The sequence below is a fragment of the Aspergillus ruber genome, assembly GCF_000600275.1.
Source record: "Aspergillus ruber CBS 135680 unplaced genomic scaffold scaffold00023, whole genome shotgun sequence".
Lineage (NCBI taxonomy): Eukaryota > Fungi > Ascomycota > Eurotiomycetes > Eurotiales > Aspergillaceae > Aspergillus > Aspergillus ruber.
Window position 1 is genome coordinate 38,463 of NW_024467319.1, and position 16,051 is coordinate 54,513.

Sequence of the window (16,051 nt, forward strand, 5' to 3'; positions counted from 1 at the left end):
CGCGCATTTTGGCCACTGGAATTATGTCAAACCATGGATGATAGAGAGTGTCTTTCTGCTTTAAAAAAGAAAATACAAACTAAGAGGCAGCGAGAGAGCCTTTTCGTCAATCGTGGTTTTGGGGTCTAGGGCACAGAACCGCGAACTGGCATCGTCGTCCATTTCTTGCGAGCTGAACTCCATGGTCTGTGTATTTCGAACGAGTGGTAGTGCGATGTTTAAATGAATGAGGCTGACTAGAAGACCCTGCCGTAAGGAGCCGTGAGCATATTGCTTCAGGGCCCGGTCTTCGAATCAAGGGATTCCTGATGGTGTCTGCTCAAATTCGGACTGGCAGATATTGATGTGAGCAACATAGTCACAAATAGCCTGCATCCATGAGCTATAGTCATTTGCGTCTGAGGAGAGTCACCTTTTGGGAATTTCCCTCAGTTTCACTGCCCTTGCCCTGGGTGAAAGATTAGTGTCATCTTGGATACGAGGCCACAGCAGAAAGCAGGGTAACTCTCGCGGTGGGACATGATAATCGATGTCAGTATGTATTAGTACTCACGGAATTCACGCCGGTTTATCCAGTTCTGCAGCTATCTGCGAAACTTGCTGTCTATGACACCCTTCCAATCCTCAGCTGAGCTGCCCTGGTCTGCTGGAGCATTTTTTGTAGGAGAATCATCTCCATCTTTGAACCCCCTAGAGCCATGGGCGTGCTGAATCAATCCCTCGGTCATGGTTGCAATTTATAATGGGTATCATGTAAATTGATGTCATCTGGGGTGGCACTGGTCCAAATATGTCGGTCACTAGTGGCCCCTAGTAATCAAAGTTTTGCTATTAACTAGGTCCAGCAACGTTTAGCGCTGTCGGGCGACATATTTTCCGCGTATAATATATCCCCGTACTCCCCGGCCATGTATTAGATTTGTGAGGAAAATCAGTGTCAGTAATGCAATGCTGGCATCCTATGCTATGAGCGGTGTATGCTTGGTCCGTCAGGCTGACACGTCCACCAAAATTACTCTTAAACAGTATCCCTAATTATGTATATTGCATGAGCAGACGCCAGCGAGTGTATAATATTATTTACATTTCCCCTGTCAGGGTGCAGGGTCAGGTAAAGATATATATCAGGAATTGATGAACAGGATCAGCTTCGGGCACAGAGATATCTCTAAGATTAATATCGGACCTAGCGAGCTACGGAGAGGTTTTACCGCACGACAATGAAGCACTCCTATTTAGTTTAGCAAGCACTATACGACAACTTCAATACTACGTATATTTTGTACTGCGCGATACTATCGTTATAGCTCTCGGCTGTCATATAAGCCTCGTAAGGTTATCCGGAGAATCGGCACCACCGCCCCAAGCTCCCCCGTTTCAGCGGGCTGGCACCGTGACATCCCCCATTGACCTACCATTTTAGGAATTTTTATGCAATTTTGACGGCACTATAGGTCGTAAGATGCTCCATGTACCGACCACAAGTGGGTAGATCTGCAACTGAATGAGATATATTCAAGGATTGTACAAGGGAGAGTACATGTCCTTTTAAAGCATCATGCATTTAATATTCGAGAGAAATCACATAAGAATAACAAACACAAGGTCACTTTATACTGATGGGCCCGGTAAAACAAGGCTTCCCATTGACTTTCTTTGGCTACTTCTTTACTTGCCAGCCTTTTTAATCCTTATCTTCCGCTATATTGCAGACTACCTCTGGGGATAAAAAACAGCTCTCTCGCTCCCTCATGGCGAAGCAGGAGATTTTTTGGAAATACTGCCCATCTACAAGGAGCCAGGCGCCGCTCGGTAGCTGTGTCTCGACCCATTCTTGAAATCCTGTGGCCTTGAGCCTCCGACGGTTTTAAATTAGATAAATTCCTTATGCTAATAGCTCTGATGCTGGACATTTTTTATTTTTGCCTTTGGCATAGGGCCACGGCTACCTTGATTTCCGGGGAGCGTGCAATTGGATTTCAAGTGGCATTACAGCAAAGCGAAGACTAATGTTCCCAACACACGTATTTGGTTATAGTTGTAAAATTTTGCAACTTTAATGACGTCTCAAGCATCTTGGTTCACTTATTTGATCATTCAAATCTTGGATGTTGGAATGTTCCCATCGATGTGGTTCTAGATCGGCTGGTAATGAGTCTGGCTCGCTAGAAATTGTCTTCGTATTCAGCATCGTCAAAAAACGATCCAATTGGAATACCAGTGCGCTCGTGTTGCTTGATGTCAAGTTTATACGTTGATCTTCGTATAACGGGAAGGTTTAATTCTACCCGAGCCTGACAGCAAACTATGTCCGCTTGCGGACATAGTTTGACCTCATAGGGTTTCATTCTACATGATGCTCCACGGACAACTCCGAATGGCATGGTGCTATTGAAAACTGCTGTAAACGTAGTGTATACTGTCTCCTTAGGAGAAGAAAAAAAAAGTATAAATAGCAACCGAAATCATGTCTAGAAATTTCCTGTCACTCATCTCCAATCCACTTTCGATTTCCTGGTCACTTTATATCTACAATTCAACTCCACTATTCTTATTCCAACTCCAAAATGAAGTTCTTGAGTGGACTTTCTCTCGCCCTGGGCCTCTTGACCAGCGGCGTGACGGCTTTACCTCCCGTTGAGACTGTGACAGTTCAACTCGCCAATGACCAGTCTGGTGCCAACGCCAATGTCAAAATCCCAACTGACAACTCTCCCCACCCCATCCAAGCCCTCTGGGGCCATACTGCTGTGGCTGCAGGAGGTACTGTTTCCGCCTCGAGCGCCCAGCTCAATCAGTTCGATCAGGATACTGTGTGCAAGATTGTCCAGGCGCACCCGCATGTCGACGCAACTTTGAATTCGAAACAGACTTGGGTCTCACTGGCCGATGGTAAAGTGGTGAAGTTGAACCATGGATTTATTGTCTGTCACTAGATATTGGAAACTGTTTTTTTTTTTTTTTTTTATGTGGGCCTGTGACAATGGAGGCAGCTTGGATTCCGTGAAAATATGTAATAATTTGGGCATTTGAATTCTCTGTTAGGTATATGTTAAAACCACATAATAATAATATGTTGTATATCCCTGCTAGTCAATTTTTATAGTCATCCATGGCCGGATCTAGTGAAACATTGCCTCCTGATCTGATTATATACGAGCTCCCTCTCTGCTGCGCCCCCTACACCGTAAATCATAATCTGTAGACTCGATAGTATCGAATCCCGTGTGGCACGACGGTTATAATGACTGAAACTACGGCAATTTCATCGTCATGAAAGCGATTGCCCAACCATGGTTTCGAGATTAATTAGCGAACCATGGTTAAGTTACCTTTCCCTGACATTGACATATAAATATCCCCGAAACCTCCTCGCCACGTACCTCATATCCCTATTATATATATAACCATTCATGCATCCATCAATCAATCATGCCCGGAATCTACCCCAATACTCCTGCTATAGGTCTTCCTCCGGGAGGCCTGATCAACCCTGGTGAAACCAGCCTCCAAGCCGCTGCCCGACGGTACCATGAACGAAAAAGACGAGAGTCCGCCTCTTCAGGTGAATTTGACACCCAACCTCCTCCTGTCGAGCACCTTGTCGAGGAGCCACGTCGAGACTCCCAATACTCCCAAAACTTCATGGGGAGTGAAGAGATGTCCCGGAGAAGATCATCAATCAGTGAACGCTGGCATGAGTTCAAGCGCCACTTGCCATGAATTGTGCTGAGGAGAAGAGCTTTACATGATACGACATCAACGGCCTTTTTCACCCTTCGTACTTTTCTTTCTTTCTTTCTTTCTTTCTTTCTTTCTTTCTTTCTTTCGTCCTATTTTAATCCATTTTATATTTCTTTTGCTCCTTCTCTCAATTTTCCTTGTACGTCTTCCTATGCTTACTCACTGCTGCGTCAAAACTAGCTGGATTTCTGGATCACCCATTGAGTTGGTCGCTCGAGGCTTCACATAGTATGCAAGATATGATTTTAGGTCTTCGCGTTGAGCATTGCTATCCAGGAGGAATGTTCAGAGAACTTGTTATGTGTCCCATGCCAGAAGTATTCAAACCCAAATGATGTGGTAATGCTATGGCTTTAATTCATCCCAGGTATGCGATTCGTTCCAATAAGTATAACATTCTCACTTGCTCTTCCTCAAGATCTATTATCGTGCTCGTGAAATAAGAACAATGCATTGTGTGACAGTCTCATGCAATAATAATTTATTAGTAGATTATCCTATGAAATACTTATGAAATACTGATATGGGGAGGGAAAGGAAGAAAACAGGGTCTGCCAGCACTGAGTTATCCGGTGTGTGCAATTCGCAATCGCATCTGAGCCAGCTAGAAGAAGACTAATTGGAACGCTGCCACCAATCCCTCAATATAAGACCGGATCTCATCTCCCACTACATCTCCTCTCCAACCACCTCAGCCCCGTAAACATCACAGCACATATCCCAAAAGTCAACTCATGTCCCAAATTCGCACCGCTCCCAACAATCCCCGCCACCGGTCCAACATACCACGCAACCTTCATCCCCAACGCAGCGCCCACGAACCCTCCCAGGAAAGACCCGATAGCCGCCCACCCAAACGGCAGCCTCCCCGGGTTGTCCCAAGCATCCAGATCATAGCCAGCTAAGCTATGGCGAAAAAAGACATGTTCTATCGCTACAACAGTGATGTGGATAACGGTCCAGTAGCCGATGACACTCAAGAAGGTCTGCAATGTGTCATGGAAGTAGACGGCGGCACAGCAGCCAACTATAACCGCGGCGATAAATCCTAGGGTAACAAGAATAATACGTGGGATGCGGAGCGCCCAAGGACCGAAGTTCTGCGCATGCAGAGCGAATGAGTAGTTGTTTGGGATATTGTTCTTTGGGGGCTTGGTTAGCTATGTCATCTAGGTTATACGTAATGAAATGAATATAGAGAATAGTTATTTACCGGAACAGCGCTCAGCGCTCCCAAAACCATAAGGAACTTGCCGAACCCGCCAGCGGGCTCCAACGCCATCTTTAAGAGTCCACCCACGCCGGCCTTATGATATGCTGGCTGCCATCCAACCCCACTGATAGTGCCAGTGTACAGTGCAGCTCCAAGACTCTGTACGAGTACCGATGGCACGAATATTCCCACGTACGTGGCTCCGAAAATTTTCCATCGTGGCGTATCCACCGGCATGCGCACATTGTAGTCCGCAGCACAGTTGACCCACGAGATGGAGAAGGAGAAGATGACAGCCATAAAAGACAGAATTGCAGCTGCATGGTCCTCGTACGTAGCGAACTTTTTTACGTCTGCAGTGGTGAAGTGCTTTGCACCGGTTCCTGCAGCAACACACCAGACGACCAGCATCGGGATCCAAATGATGCTGTCCAAGTGGTGAATCCAAGTAATACCGAGGAGGCAGATCAGCCAGACGGCCATGCAGATAATGATGACGCCAGCCCAGGTTGGGCATTTTCCATCCGAGACGGCGTTGAGCACCACGGCGCCGGAGATGCTGTTTATGGCGTTCCAGCCGGTCGTGGCAATCATGGAGAAGACCACGACGAGAAGGTTACCCCAGTATCCGAAGGAATATCGTCTACATCCTATTGTCAACATGGTGTGATAACAGGAGGATGTCCAACATACGAAAAGGTGGTCATGCGCAGCCCCGTCAAGCCGAACGCTGCTGTCCAGGCAGGAAGAAGATCACTGAAGAGATTCACGATCAGGATCACAATGAAGCTGTCCCAGAAGGACAGGCCCATAGAGCCACCAAGTACCCCAGTGTTGAGCGTCGCAATGGCCATATTTGCACTCAACCTGTCACATTAATAACCCATAACTCAGTTCTCAGCAGGGATCATACCAGAAAGTGCACGCGTTCCAAAACTTGGTTGTATTCACTTGCCGCTCATCATCCGTTACCCGTTGAATTCCCCCTGTTTCAATAGAAAGTAACTGCATCCATGATGACTCCTTTTCCTCGGATGCGTTGAAGGCCAATGTGCCCTTCTGAGGGGCCTCCGGGTGTGTTGAGACTAACTCCATTGTGGGCGACAGAGATAACTGACAAAATCAAAGAGGACTCCATATTTACATGAACTGATATACAAGAGTCTCCGCGGTATACCGATAGTATCATCACTGCATATTTGTTCTCATATCTATGGCGTGCTTTATTGTGGTTTGAATCCTATCTTACCGCGGAGATGCCGCGGCATGCCGGTCGATTGGATTAGGGCACGATATTTTCCAAATCCCCGGATATATAACCCACGTTATTCCTCTTAGGAAAATTCTGCTTATTTACTGAATCATTTCAATTGTTCTTTTCACCAAATACACAAAACCACATGGAACAACACACCCTTCGCCGCCGCGGTCTTGCCCTCCAAGGGGTTGACCCTGATCGCGTCTCCCCCGGCTACGTCTTATACACACCACTCACCTCTAACACCGTGCACCTCATCTCAACATCCGGTGAAGAACTCCACCGATGGGCCCTGCCCTACCGTGCGGGTCGCCACGCGCGCTTCTTGCCTGACGGCAACCTAGCCTACAACGGGGTGCACCCAGACCCGCCGAAGATGTTCCAGATGTGGGCGAAATATCGCGGGGGGGTTATGATGCAGGTATCCCCCAGTGGAGAGATCCTGCGGGAATACCAAGATCCACGGGCCCACCACGACCAGAACCATCTCGACGACGGGAATCTGCTGTATACAACGCTGGAGCCGCTGACGGCTGACGAGGCCGTACGCGTACAGGGCGGCATACCAGGGAGTGAGGCACCTGGCGGAACGGTATACGCAGACTGTATCAAGCTGGTCAGTCCCTGGAGTGAATCGACTCGGTCGTCAGCAGCAGACTTTGAGGGCGGCGGTACGGGCGGCGCAAAGCTGCTGTGGTCATGGCGTGCGATCGACCATCTGGATCCGCAGCGCTTTCCTCTCCTCGCGGACTATCCGCGTGAGCACTGGCCGCTGATTAACAGCGTCTCGTTTGATTCCGCGGGAAACATTGTCGCCTCTCTGCGCAGCACATCAGGGGTCATCATTATCAGCCGCCAGACGGGCCAGATCCTCTGGCATTTGGCCTCCCCAGTCGTCAGCCAGCAGCACTGTGCGCAGGAGCTCTCCTCGGGTGATATCCTGATCTTCGACAATGGGGTCTATCGGCCTGGCATCGCGGTACCGTTTTCACGGGCGATAATTGTTTCTCGCGCGACTAAGGATATTATTTGGGAGTACAAAGACCGCTGCACAGGCGGGATCGGCTTCTTCACGCCGTTCATGGGATCTGCACAGAAGCTGGCGAGTGGGAATGTGCTGTTGTGTGAGGCTGCCACGGGCCGGATACTCGAGGTCACGGAGACGGGGGCGACAGTATGGGAATTTGTTGTGCCGCAGTTGAATGACTATAAAGGTATCATGGCGGAGGGTGAGTTGCACGAGATGGAACAGATGGGCTTTGCATATCAGAGTAATGCCATCTTCCGGGCGTACAAGTATCGACCGGAGGAGGTACCGTGGTTGAAGGCTGGCTAAATGTTCTCCTTTAAATGATCAGAATAACTGTCACTTTGGGTTTACATATTCCACATTAGGACTTTTCTTGTCTAGAGTCATATCGTTTGTCTTCTTGTCTCCAGGCTCAGAATGTATTTCTCATACGCATGCTCTCCAACAACTATAGAAGGCTTCAAGGACTTAGTCCCCAACTCGGCAACAAATCCCAGTTCCCATCCGCCGTAGGCTCCACTCCCAGAAACTCCGGAAAGTGACCCAAGAGGTCCCCTCCCAGCCAATACTCATTCTGTTCGGGACACTGTGGTTGCTCCGCACCAGGTCGCACCTTCTGATGAACCTTCGCAATAATATTCCCTAGGGTATGTGCAGCATGGCAGGGAAGTCCAATGGATTGGAGCCATGCCACCAGACTGAGGATCAACGAATCCAGTTCAGCAATATTATGACTCAGAGACACCTGCTCCGCGTATCCATTTAACAAGCGGCAAATGATAATCGCAGCGAAGGTGATCATGTGGTAGATGTGGTCGCTCAGATGGCGAGTTCGCTCATCAGTTGTGTCGATTGCCAGGTGGATTATATACGTGGAGTGGCGAATCATCTCCGAAAGCACGGATTCACGGGCTCTGGCGGTTTTTGTTTTGAGGGACTGGTCATAAAGAAGGAGGTGAGCGAAGTGGAAGCCCATGAGGAGGAATTGCGCGCGTGGTTGTACTGTGTTGTTAGTGGTCTTGTTGGTCTTGTTGTGGGTTGGTGACATACACAAAACAAATTGCCACTCTTTCTTCCAGTCCTGCAAATGAGCGATAGTTTTCAATAGATCGGTGGCATCGCTGGAGACGTTCTCGTAAACGGTCCAGTAGAGATATATCTCCGCTACCATGCGCAACTCGTAATTTGTGGCATGGTCAGAGCCCAGAATGGCTCGACAGCGCGCTATCTGCGAGGCATGCAACATAGATTTGCGGCTTGTGCCAACGCAGTAGTGAAGATGCACCAAACATAAATGATTCCACAAGCACCAGTCGTCAAGGGTTGTTTTCGAGAGCTGTGTTGTCGGTCCAGCATTATTGATCAGATCGAACAGCGGACTAGACTGGCTATGCTGCAGGGAAAACCCACTTAGGAGCCAACTGTCAAGGCTCAGCGGCACTTGGCCCACAGTTGTCGACCACATGGAGAGCACAAGGGCCGCCTGGAAAAACTCGATCGGCTGCGGCGCGACCAGCAGTGCAGCGGAAATCAGCGATTGAGCACATTGGTAGAGCTTTGGAGCGAGGCTGGTTGCCAGAGCCTCAGTCGTATGCCGGACAGCGATTAAGAAGCAAGCACATAGGAGCAACGGAGACCGACTGACTCTTCCGAGTAAGGCTTTAGGATCGCCTTCCGGGTCTAACAGGACCCATCGGCCGTAGTGTTCTAAGAAGCTGTGTGGCTTAGTTTCAAGTCCACAGGCTACCCAGTGTCGAACTCACATAGCGAAAAGTGATAATGCCAGATCAGGTGCTATTAACCCGTCCAGTCCGACGACCTGGGAGCTGGTATCAAGTGACTTAATCCCAATATCCGATGCAAGATCTCGGATGACCATAACGGGGGGAGTTGATGAGTAGTCTGGTTTTGATGATGGTCCTGTATCATTTGAAGATGATGCAGCTACTGAAATCCCTGTGCTAGGATGGGTTGTCGGTTGTGTTATACTAGTTGAGTCCTCCCCCAGTCGCTCCAGTAGAGCACCGAGGCTTTGTTCGAGTCGAGCTAATCTAGGCCAGGTTAGCTCAGAATCCTCGGCATTGACAAAAAAAAAAAATCTACAAACCTGGCATCGGTATCATTGTTTGCAGCTTCGGAGCCCCATGGTGGAGTCTGGACAAATGAACACCGCTGGCGAAGCCGTTCACATCTCAAACACGGTCTTCCAGGTACCCCAGATTCATAACATCGAGTCTTTTGCTTTCTGCAGGAGGCGCAGGCACGCGAGGCTCGACCTCTATCGGGCGGCATTTCTAGTCTGCTACTCTATACAGTTGTATGAATATGAAAACGGTTGATGGGGAGAGACTAACTTCGGTAGTTATATCGCTATTCCTGGGGAAAATGGCGTCAATTGATAAGATAGGAGATAAGATAAGCTCAACTGGTAGACCTCACCCTAAAGAGTGGCAATGAGAAAAAGGCAAAAATAACTATTGACTATCACATGTGGTTTAAATACGGCTAGGCGGATGTGCTTTCCACACCCTATGCTAGTAGTGCAATATACTCATATAGGGAGCATGAAGTAATTGATAATTGAAACGTATCTGAAGAACAATCATAGTTGGATGCATAGTAGGCAGGAGCTCGGCCATCTTGGGCCACAAGAAAGGTACCTGAATACCAAGCTTGAGGCTCTCCATCATTCTCGCAGAGGGGTTAGGAGTCAACCCTTCTAGAGCGAATTGCCCGGCAATCTTCCAGTTCTCCGGTCACTTGGGTCACTGCCATGGCCTCAGGCAGGCCAACTCCTGATCGGCCAGCAAGGGAAAATTATGAGACTTTTCTTCTATACTCTGTTCCTTGTTATCTTCATCGTCTTCGTTATGTTCTTCCTCCACAACATCGACAAACCTAGCTTGTGGAAGTTTATTGTCAAATAGCTATGGTTCATCAGCAAAAATATTTCCCAACTAAAATGCATAAAATGCAGGCAGGTAGCACACTTTGAGTCTTTCTGAAGATTTACAAGCCCATCGAAAATAGCATTAGCATTAGCATATGAAGCGTTCTCCTTTGCCTCGGAAGCTTCTCTTTCAAGGCAGTATAGTAAGACTTTGATCATCGCATACTTCGAGATCTATATACTCAACCCACCTGGTGTGACGACTCATATATGACGGCTCATATATGACGGCTCAACACTGCAGCAATGAATGATACATCGCAAATGCTGCTACTCAACCATGTCGGCAACAACCTCTATAAAACCCCTTCATTACCTAGATAGATTTCCTCTTCTCTTTTCTTCTCCAGATTCGATATTCTCGTCGATGGCTACAATAGTCTAGATAGGAATTCAGTTCGTTATTATCTACTATTCCGAGCCCGTGACACCTGGAATATGTTCTTTTTGACACATAGTACCCGGTTAAGGATACCCAGATATTGCTCCTTTCAGGGAAATCCCACGCATCCACTACTTGCTCAAATATACGTGAAAACACACTGATTAAATTCTGAAGCACAGACTCATGAGCTTTGATATCGTCCGAGACTTGAAATATAGGTTAATTGGGATCAGTGGTTGTGTCAATATTAGTTCGAGACTGATGTTTCATTTTTTTGTAAGAGCATACCACAAACACCATGGATGTTAAGTCTAGTGTCGCTAATCTCCTTGGCTGATCAGTTGGTTTTATCTTAACTGAGTTCTGATGCGCAGTGGGTGCAAGTAAGATCCACCGGCGAATGAGGCAGGGCAAGGTTCAACCCGCCCTGAATCGGACAACAGCAGCTGATTCTCTGAAAATCAGATCTTGGTGCATATAAGTGCAGGATTAATCCCCAGCACACTTCATTAACGGGGTGAATCTCTGCAGCACCGAGTGCAAGGTGGAGGATCATTTTCATTGGCTCAACTCTAGCACATAATTACTTCTTATCAGTATAAAGCTAGAATGGATCCAATTCCTTCTTTGATTGGCTGGGGCTGTTCTATTGGGTTTATTCCTAATCCAATACCCTAGTTCCTTGTCTAGTAGTAGATTACTATTTCCCTACGTCTTATCATCCTTAATCACTCATAGACCCTAGTGTAACGGCTCAGCCCAGCGCCTTCATAAGCAAATGTCATCAACACGGCAAACAATACCATGGAAGCAATCAAGACAAACAAGCTGCTTAGCGAGACCACACACAACCATATGGGACTTCTTCACGTAAATAGACCTGCCTCTATTTTTCTTTTCTTCTCCAGATTCGATATTCTCGTCGATGGCTACTAGTTGGTTTAGATAGGAATATCAATTCGTTAATATCTTCTAGCTATTGAGCCCGTGACACCTAGTCACCTATATGGCCTCTACTCAAAGGCCATACTTGCATGAAGTCACAAGATACCCGATTGAATTGTTGATTATTGAATGATGGAATGACTAGCCAGACGCCTTTGCATTGTGACTAATACTAGTCAATGTCGAACATCAGATATATATAACCAGTTGCTTTGAAATCATACATAGCCTGCCAAGGCGTAGGGCTGAAATAGAGCAACCCCGACCCGATCCATCGGAGATTGTAGTTTCCCGGAGATCAACACTCGGAGAAAAATCCTGGATCCATTTTTCACCGAGATAGCATTACACTGGTGCCTAGAATCAATGACAGTCGCTTGACATTAATATAAAGCCGTAATTCCCACAATTATCAAAAATCTAGTAACAATACACCAAGCCATGAGGACGTCCTCATCCCAAGCCGAGCCCTGCCGGGATGGCTATCTCGCGCATATCCTCCGTGAGCTCGGTCTCCTTACCGTCTTCCAATCCTCGTCCGATGTCAAATTGCTCATTGCGCAGCGCTTCGTCCGGCTTTTTGCCTATGGTGGTTCAACCCTCATTCTGGCGTCTTATCTGTCTGCTCTGGGCATTTCCGATGACCGGATTGGTTTGTTCATGACACTGACTCTGGTCGGGGATGTGGTCATTAGTTTCTTTCTGACGCTTTTCGCGGACAAAATGGGGCGGAAGGCTGTTCTAGTTCTTGGGTCGGGGTTGATGGCGGCCAGTGGGGTTGTTTTTGGGCTTTTTGGGGATTTTTGGGTTCTTTTGCTGGCGGCGGTATTTGGGGTCATTAGTCCGAGGTAAGCTCCTGTGTCTTCCCTTGGATATCAATTCCTCCATGAGAATGTTATTAATTGAGCAGTGGAAACGAAATCGGCCCCTTCCGCGCAGTAGAAGAATCAACCCTCGCGCATCTAACCCCCGACGAGGTCCTTCCTGATATCTTCGCGTGGTACTCACTCCTCGGTACCGGTGGCACGGCGCTGGGGATTATGACTTGTGGATGGGCTATTCATTTGCTGCGGGAGCTCAAGGGGTGGGAATTTACTGCTACTTGTCGGATGGTTTACTTTTTATATGCTGCGCTTGGTGGGCTGAAGGTTTTGTTTACGTTGGGATTGAGCGGGGAAGTTGAAGCCGTTGCTAGACAGGCTCCTGGGGGGGAGCAGCAGGGTGTTGATGAGACACAGCCCTTGCTGGCAGAGCAGTCCTTGTCTTCCGTTCAAGCGCAGCATGGGAACCCTCCGAAGAAGAGTTGGTTCCGTGTCTCTCTCGACAGGGATCTTGTTCCGTTAATCACTAAGCTATTCGTGCTGTTTGCCGTGGACTCGTTTGCTTCCGGGCTAGCATCGATGTAAGTCATCCAACTCCCTCCCCCTGAACTATGCTAACAACGCAGGTCCTGGATGACTTACTTCTTTCGCAACAAATTCTCCCTCCCCGAAGGAAATCTCGCCTCCATCTTCTTCACAACCAGCATCATCTGCTCCATTTCAATGCTGGTCGCATCCTCCATCTCCAAGCGCATCGGCAACGTCAAGGTACCTTCCCCCATTTCAAAAACTATTCACTCACCGTAATACTGGGGAAATGCTTACGAAAACAGACAATGGTCTTCACCCACTTCCCCTCCACCATCTTCCTCTCCCTAATCCCCCTCCCAACAACCCTCCTCCCATCCCTAACATTCCTCATCCTCCGCGCCTCAACGCAAAGCATGGACGTCGCCCCTCGCTCCGCATTCCTAGCCACCGCGTTACCGGCAGATAAGCGCACGGCGATCATGGGTGCGGTTAATGTGGTCAAGACGGCGAGTCAGAGCGTGGCGCCGTTTATTACAGGGGTTCTGGGGGCGAGGGGGCATCTTGGAGTGGCGTTTTGTGTGGCCGGGGGGTTGAAGGGGGTTTATGATTTGGGGATGTTGGTCTGTTTTGCGGGAAGGGATGGAAAGAGAACAAGGGTTGATGGTGAGGAGGGCCAGGCTTGAGAGTATCAGTGGTGGTTGTGTATCATTTCGATATAATGGCGCTGACGCCTTTGGTGCCACCAGTCTGAGGATGAGCAAAAGGAGTAAGCGAAGCATGCACAGAAACAGAAAGAGGCTGTGCATATGCCAAGCATCAGATGTATCTCGAAATCAATTCACATATACCAATCTAGAATGCAAAAATCATAAATCATAATCATTCATATCCAAACCGTCAAAATCACTCCTCCCTCTCAGCCTCCGGCTGACTCTGCCTACTCGACAATCTCGGATCCAACATCGCGCACGCAAACCCAATCATCGGCACACACAAGCAAGCCCCTGCAATACAAAGCATTCTCTCCACATGTCCATAACTATTAATAATAGCAGAGCGTATTTCCGTACCAGCGGGGTAGTTCGGTACAACTTCGAACGGGGACTTGTAGATATCCTGTGCGAGTGTTTTGTTGGATTGAAAGCTCAAGTTCGATTCGAGCGTTGGAAGGAGATTCTCAGACCATATTACGCCTGAAAGACAGGTTCCAAGTGCATTCCCGATGTTGAACGAGGCAAGATAGAGGCCTGTCAACGCAGAGACGTGTTTGTGGCTTGTTGTTGCTTGAATCGAGGCTTGTGTTGGGTATGCGCAGAAACCCGCTGCGAGGCCCAGGAGCACTTGCGCGCTGAGCATCCCGGTTGCTGCGCTTTGTGATGTGCCGCTGTTGAATCTAATCAGGAGGATGAAAGAGACCATGAAGAGGACGGTCCCGGTGACGACGAAGTATTTCAATCTTCGCACGCGAAAGATAACCACGCCTATGATCAAGCCGCTGACGACGCCGAAAAAGGTGAAGAACGACGAAACTTGGGTTGAGAGGGATACGGAGAAGTCGAATGCCACGATGAGTACCGTGTAGAGGTAGTTCCCTTGAACGGCCCAGGCGATGTTGAGCAGACAGCGTACGGCGAGAGCGGTTCCTACGCCGCGGTCTCTGAGAAGGTGACCCGGGATAAAGGGGTATCTGGCACCGTGTGACTCCCAGTAGATAAAGATTGGTATGCATAAGCAGCCGAAGATCAATGGGGTAATGATGCTGGGACTACGCCATTGGGAGAGTTGTCCTTCAGCCAGGGTGAGGGGTGTCAGGATGAGGATCAACACGGCCATCATGAGGCTGATACCGATGATATCGAGTTGATGGTAGATCTCGACGGCTTTTGCACGGAGTGTCGTCTGTTGGTTGTCATGGTTATCACCACCGTTCTTTCCATAGAGACTCGTCCTGTGTAGCCCAACAAGCAACGGGGTCGCAGAAACGGCATAAATAGGAGCCCACATGCCAATCCCCCATCGCCAGTCTGTAACTTTCAAGGCTGCGGAAGCAAGACTCCCACTGAGCCATGTATTGAATAAAAACGGTATCGCAGGAACATAGCTGAAGAAGACACGGGAGCGCATAGACGTGATGTCGGCTATGATTACCTCAACGAGCAGGATGATGCATGTATACCCTGTTTGATAAAGTATGGCACCAGCAATGAACGCTTGGATTGACGACGCTGTGCTCTCAAGAACAGTCCCGACGATATAGAATACAACCGACACCGCTATGAGCTCGAACCGACCGAAGACATCGGCTAATTTGGCTGCCGGTGGGTAAACAGCAGCCGCGATCACACTCCTCAGGACATTAATCGTCGATAACAGCGTGTGCACTCCGAAACTGGATGCGGCGTATGATTGGTATGTAGACCGCAGGAGACCATCCAAACCATAGGACCAGCCGATGATGAGGATGCCCGTTAATATATATCCCTGCTCTACCACGGAAAGACTGGAGGAAAAAGACTCGATACGGGTTACGCCTGGTGCGCTGGACCCGGGTAGATTTGTGTTGCTCTCTGGTTCATAATGTTGGTCATGGTGCTTATTCGAGTCGAGTCCGTGCTCGATCAAGGGTGAAGTCTCGGAGAATCCCGCACGTTGTCCTTGTCTCGTATCTAGTCTTGTGCTATCAAAAGTAACCATCCTGTATTCGTGAATAGAGCCAGTCGTACAATACTCTGCAAGACAAACTCCCCTCAAAGAAATCAGCGGTATTTGTAGAAAAGAGTAGCATTTCGGAACACAAGGGATTATGCGACCCACACCATGTCAGGTGGGGGATCAGATAAGATGACTCGGCTATGCGGAAGGGTTTGCCGGCTGATACGGGGGTCAGTGGCTCATAGACGCTCTTATTGTGCAGAAATATCAGGATTTTCTTCATTATAGATAATGTACTCCGTAGAACATGCTCTTCGGCAGTAGTATGAGCATTGGACTTCATTGAGCATGTATATCACTAGTACTAAAAAACTAAATTATAAAGCATTAAATTACAAAAATACTCATAAGAAGCTAGATAGCCGAATGGTCTATCACAGCATCGTTGGTCTAGTGGTAGAATTCGTCGTTGCCATCGACGAGGCCCGTGTTCGATTCACGGACGATGCACTCTTTTTTTTT

General features: G+C 48.2%; 6 protein-coding genes and 1 non-coding gene across 7 annotated transcripts; 4 read left to right on the top strand and 3 right to left on the bottom strand.

The window, feature by feature from the left end:
- The first annotated feature begins 2,494 nt into the window (after window positions 1–2,494).
- EURHEDRAFT_414614 (uncharacterized protein) lies at window positions 2,495–3,103 on the top strand. The gene has a single exon (XM_040782484.1). It carries the CDS (start codon window positions 2,568–2,570, stop codon window positions 2,934–2,936), a length of 369 nt encoding a protein of 122 aa, XP_040636729.1. The 5' UTR covers window positions 2,495–2,567; the 3' UTR covers window positions 2,937–3,103.
- Window positions 3,104–4,063: 960 nt separating this feature from the next.
- Window positions 4,064–6,052, bottom strand: EURHEDRAFT_542200 (purine-cytosine permease family protein; the record flags this gene model as incomplete). Its single annotated transcript, XM_040787401.1, has 4 exons — window positions 4,064–4,886; window positions 4,958–5,600; window positions 5,651–5,824; window positions 5,871–6,052. The coding sequence occupies 4 exons, from the start codon at window positions 6,050–6,052 to the stop codon at window positions 4,404–4,406; spliced, it is 1,482 nt and encodes a 493-aa protein (XP_040636730.1). The 3' UTR covers window positions 4,064–4,403.
- A 305-nt stretch (window positions 6,053–6,357) lies between these two features.
- EURHEDRAFT_532398 (uncharacterized protein) lies at window positions 6,358–7,640 on the top strand (the record flags this gene model as incomplete). The annotated part of the gene is made up of 1 exon (XM_040787219.1): window positions 6,358–7,640. One exon carries the CDS (start codon window positions 6,358–6,360, stop codon window positions 7,549–7,551), a length of 1,194 nt encoding a protein of 397 aa, XP_040636731.1. The 3' UTR covers window positions 7,552–7,640.
- EURHEDRAFT_483302 (fungal specific transcription factor domain-containing protein) lies at window positions 7,628–9,436 on the bottom strand. Its single transcript, XM_040785531.1, has 4 exons — window positions 9,306–9,436; window positions 9,009–9,236; window positions 8,296–8,960; window positions 7,628–8,247 (listed from the first exon to the last, which is right to left on the bottom strand). Exons 2-4 carry the CDS (start codon window positions 9,122–9,124, stop codon window positions 7,706–7,708), a joined length of 1,323 nt encoding a protein of 440 aa, XP_040636732.1. The 5' UTR covers window positions 9,125–9,236; window positions 9,306–9,436; the 3' UTR covers window positions 7,628–7,705.
- A 2,530-nt stretch (window positions 9,437–11,966) lies between these two features.
- On the top strand, window positions 11,967–13,768 carry EURHEDRAFT_542202 (putative MFS transporter; the record flags this gene model as incomplete). The annotated part of the gene is made up of 4 exons (XM_040787402.1): window positions 11,967–12,373; window positions 12,436–12,927; window positions 12,973–13,114; window positions 13,180–13,768. 4 exons carry the CDS (start codon window positions 11,967–11,969, stop codon window positions 13,558–13,560), a joined length of 1,422 nt encoding a protein of 473 aa, XP_040636733.1. The 3' UTR covers window positions 13,561–13,768.
- Window positions 13,463–15,639, bottom strand: EURHEDRAFT_414617 (ferrioxamine B transporter). The gene has a single exon (XM_040782485.1). The coding sequence runs from the start codon at window positions 15,569–15,571 to the stop codon at window positions 13,781–13,783; it is 1,791 nt and encodes a 596-aa protein (XP_040636734.1). The 5' UTR covers window positions 15,572–15,639; the 3' UTR covers window positions 13,463–13,780.
- Window positions 15,640–15,968: 329 nt separating this feature from the next.
- Window positions 15,969–16,039, top strand: EURHEDRAFT_t117. The gene has a single exon. It is a non-coding gene; the product is annotated as a tRNA-Gly (tRNA).
- The last annotated feature ends 12 nt before the right edge of the window (window positions 16,040–16,051 follow it).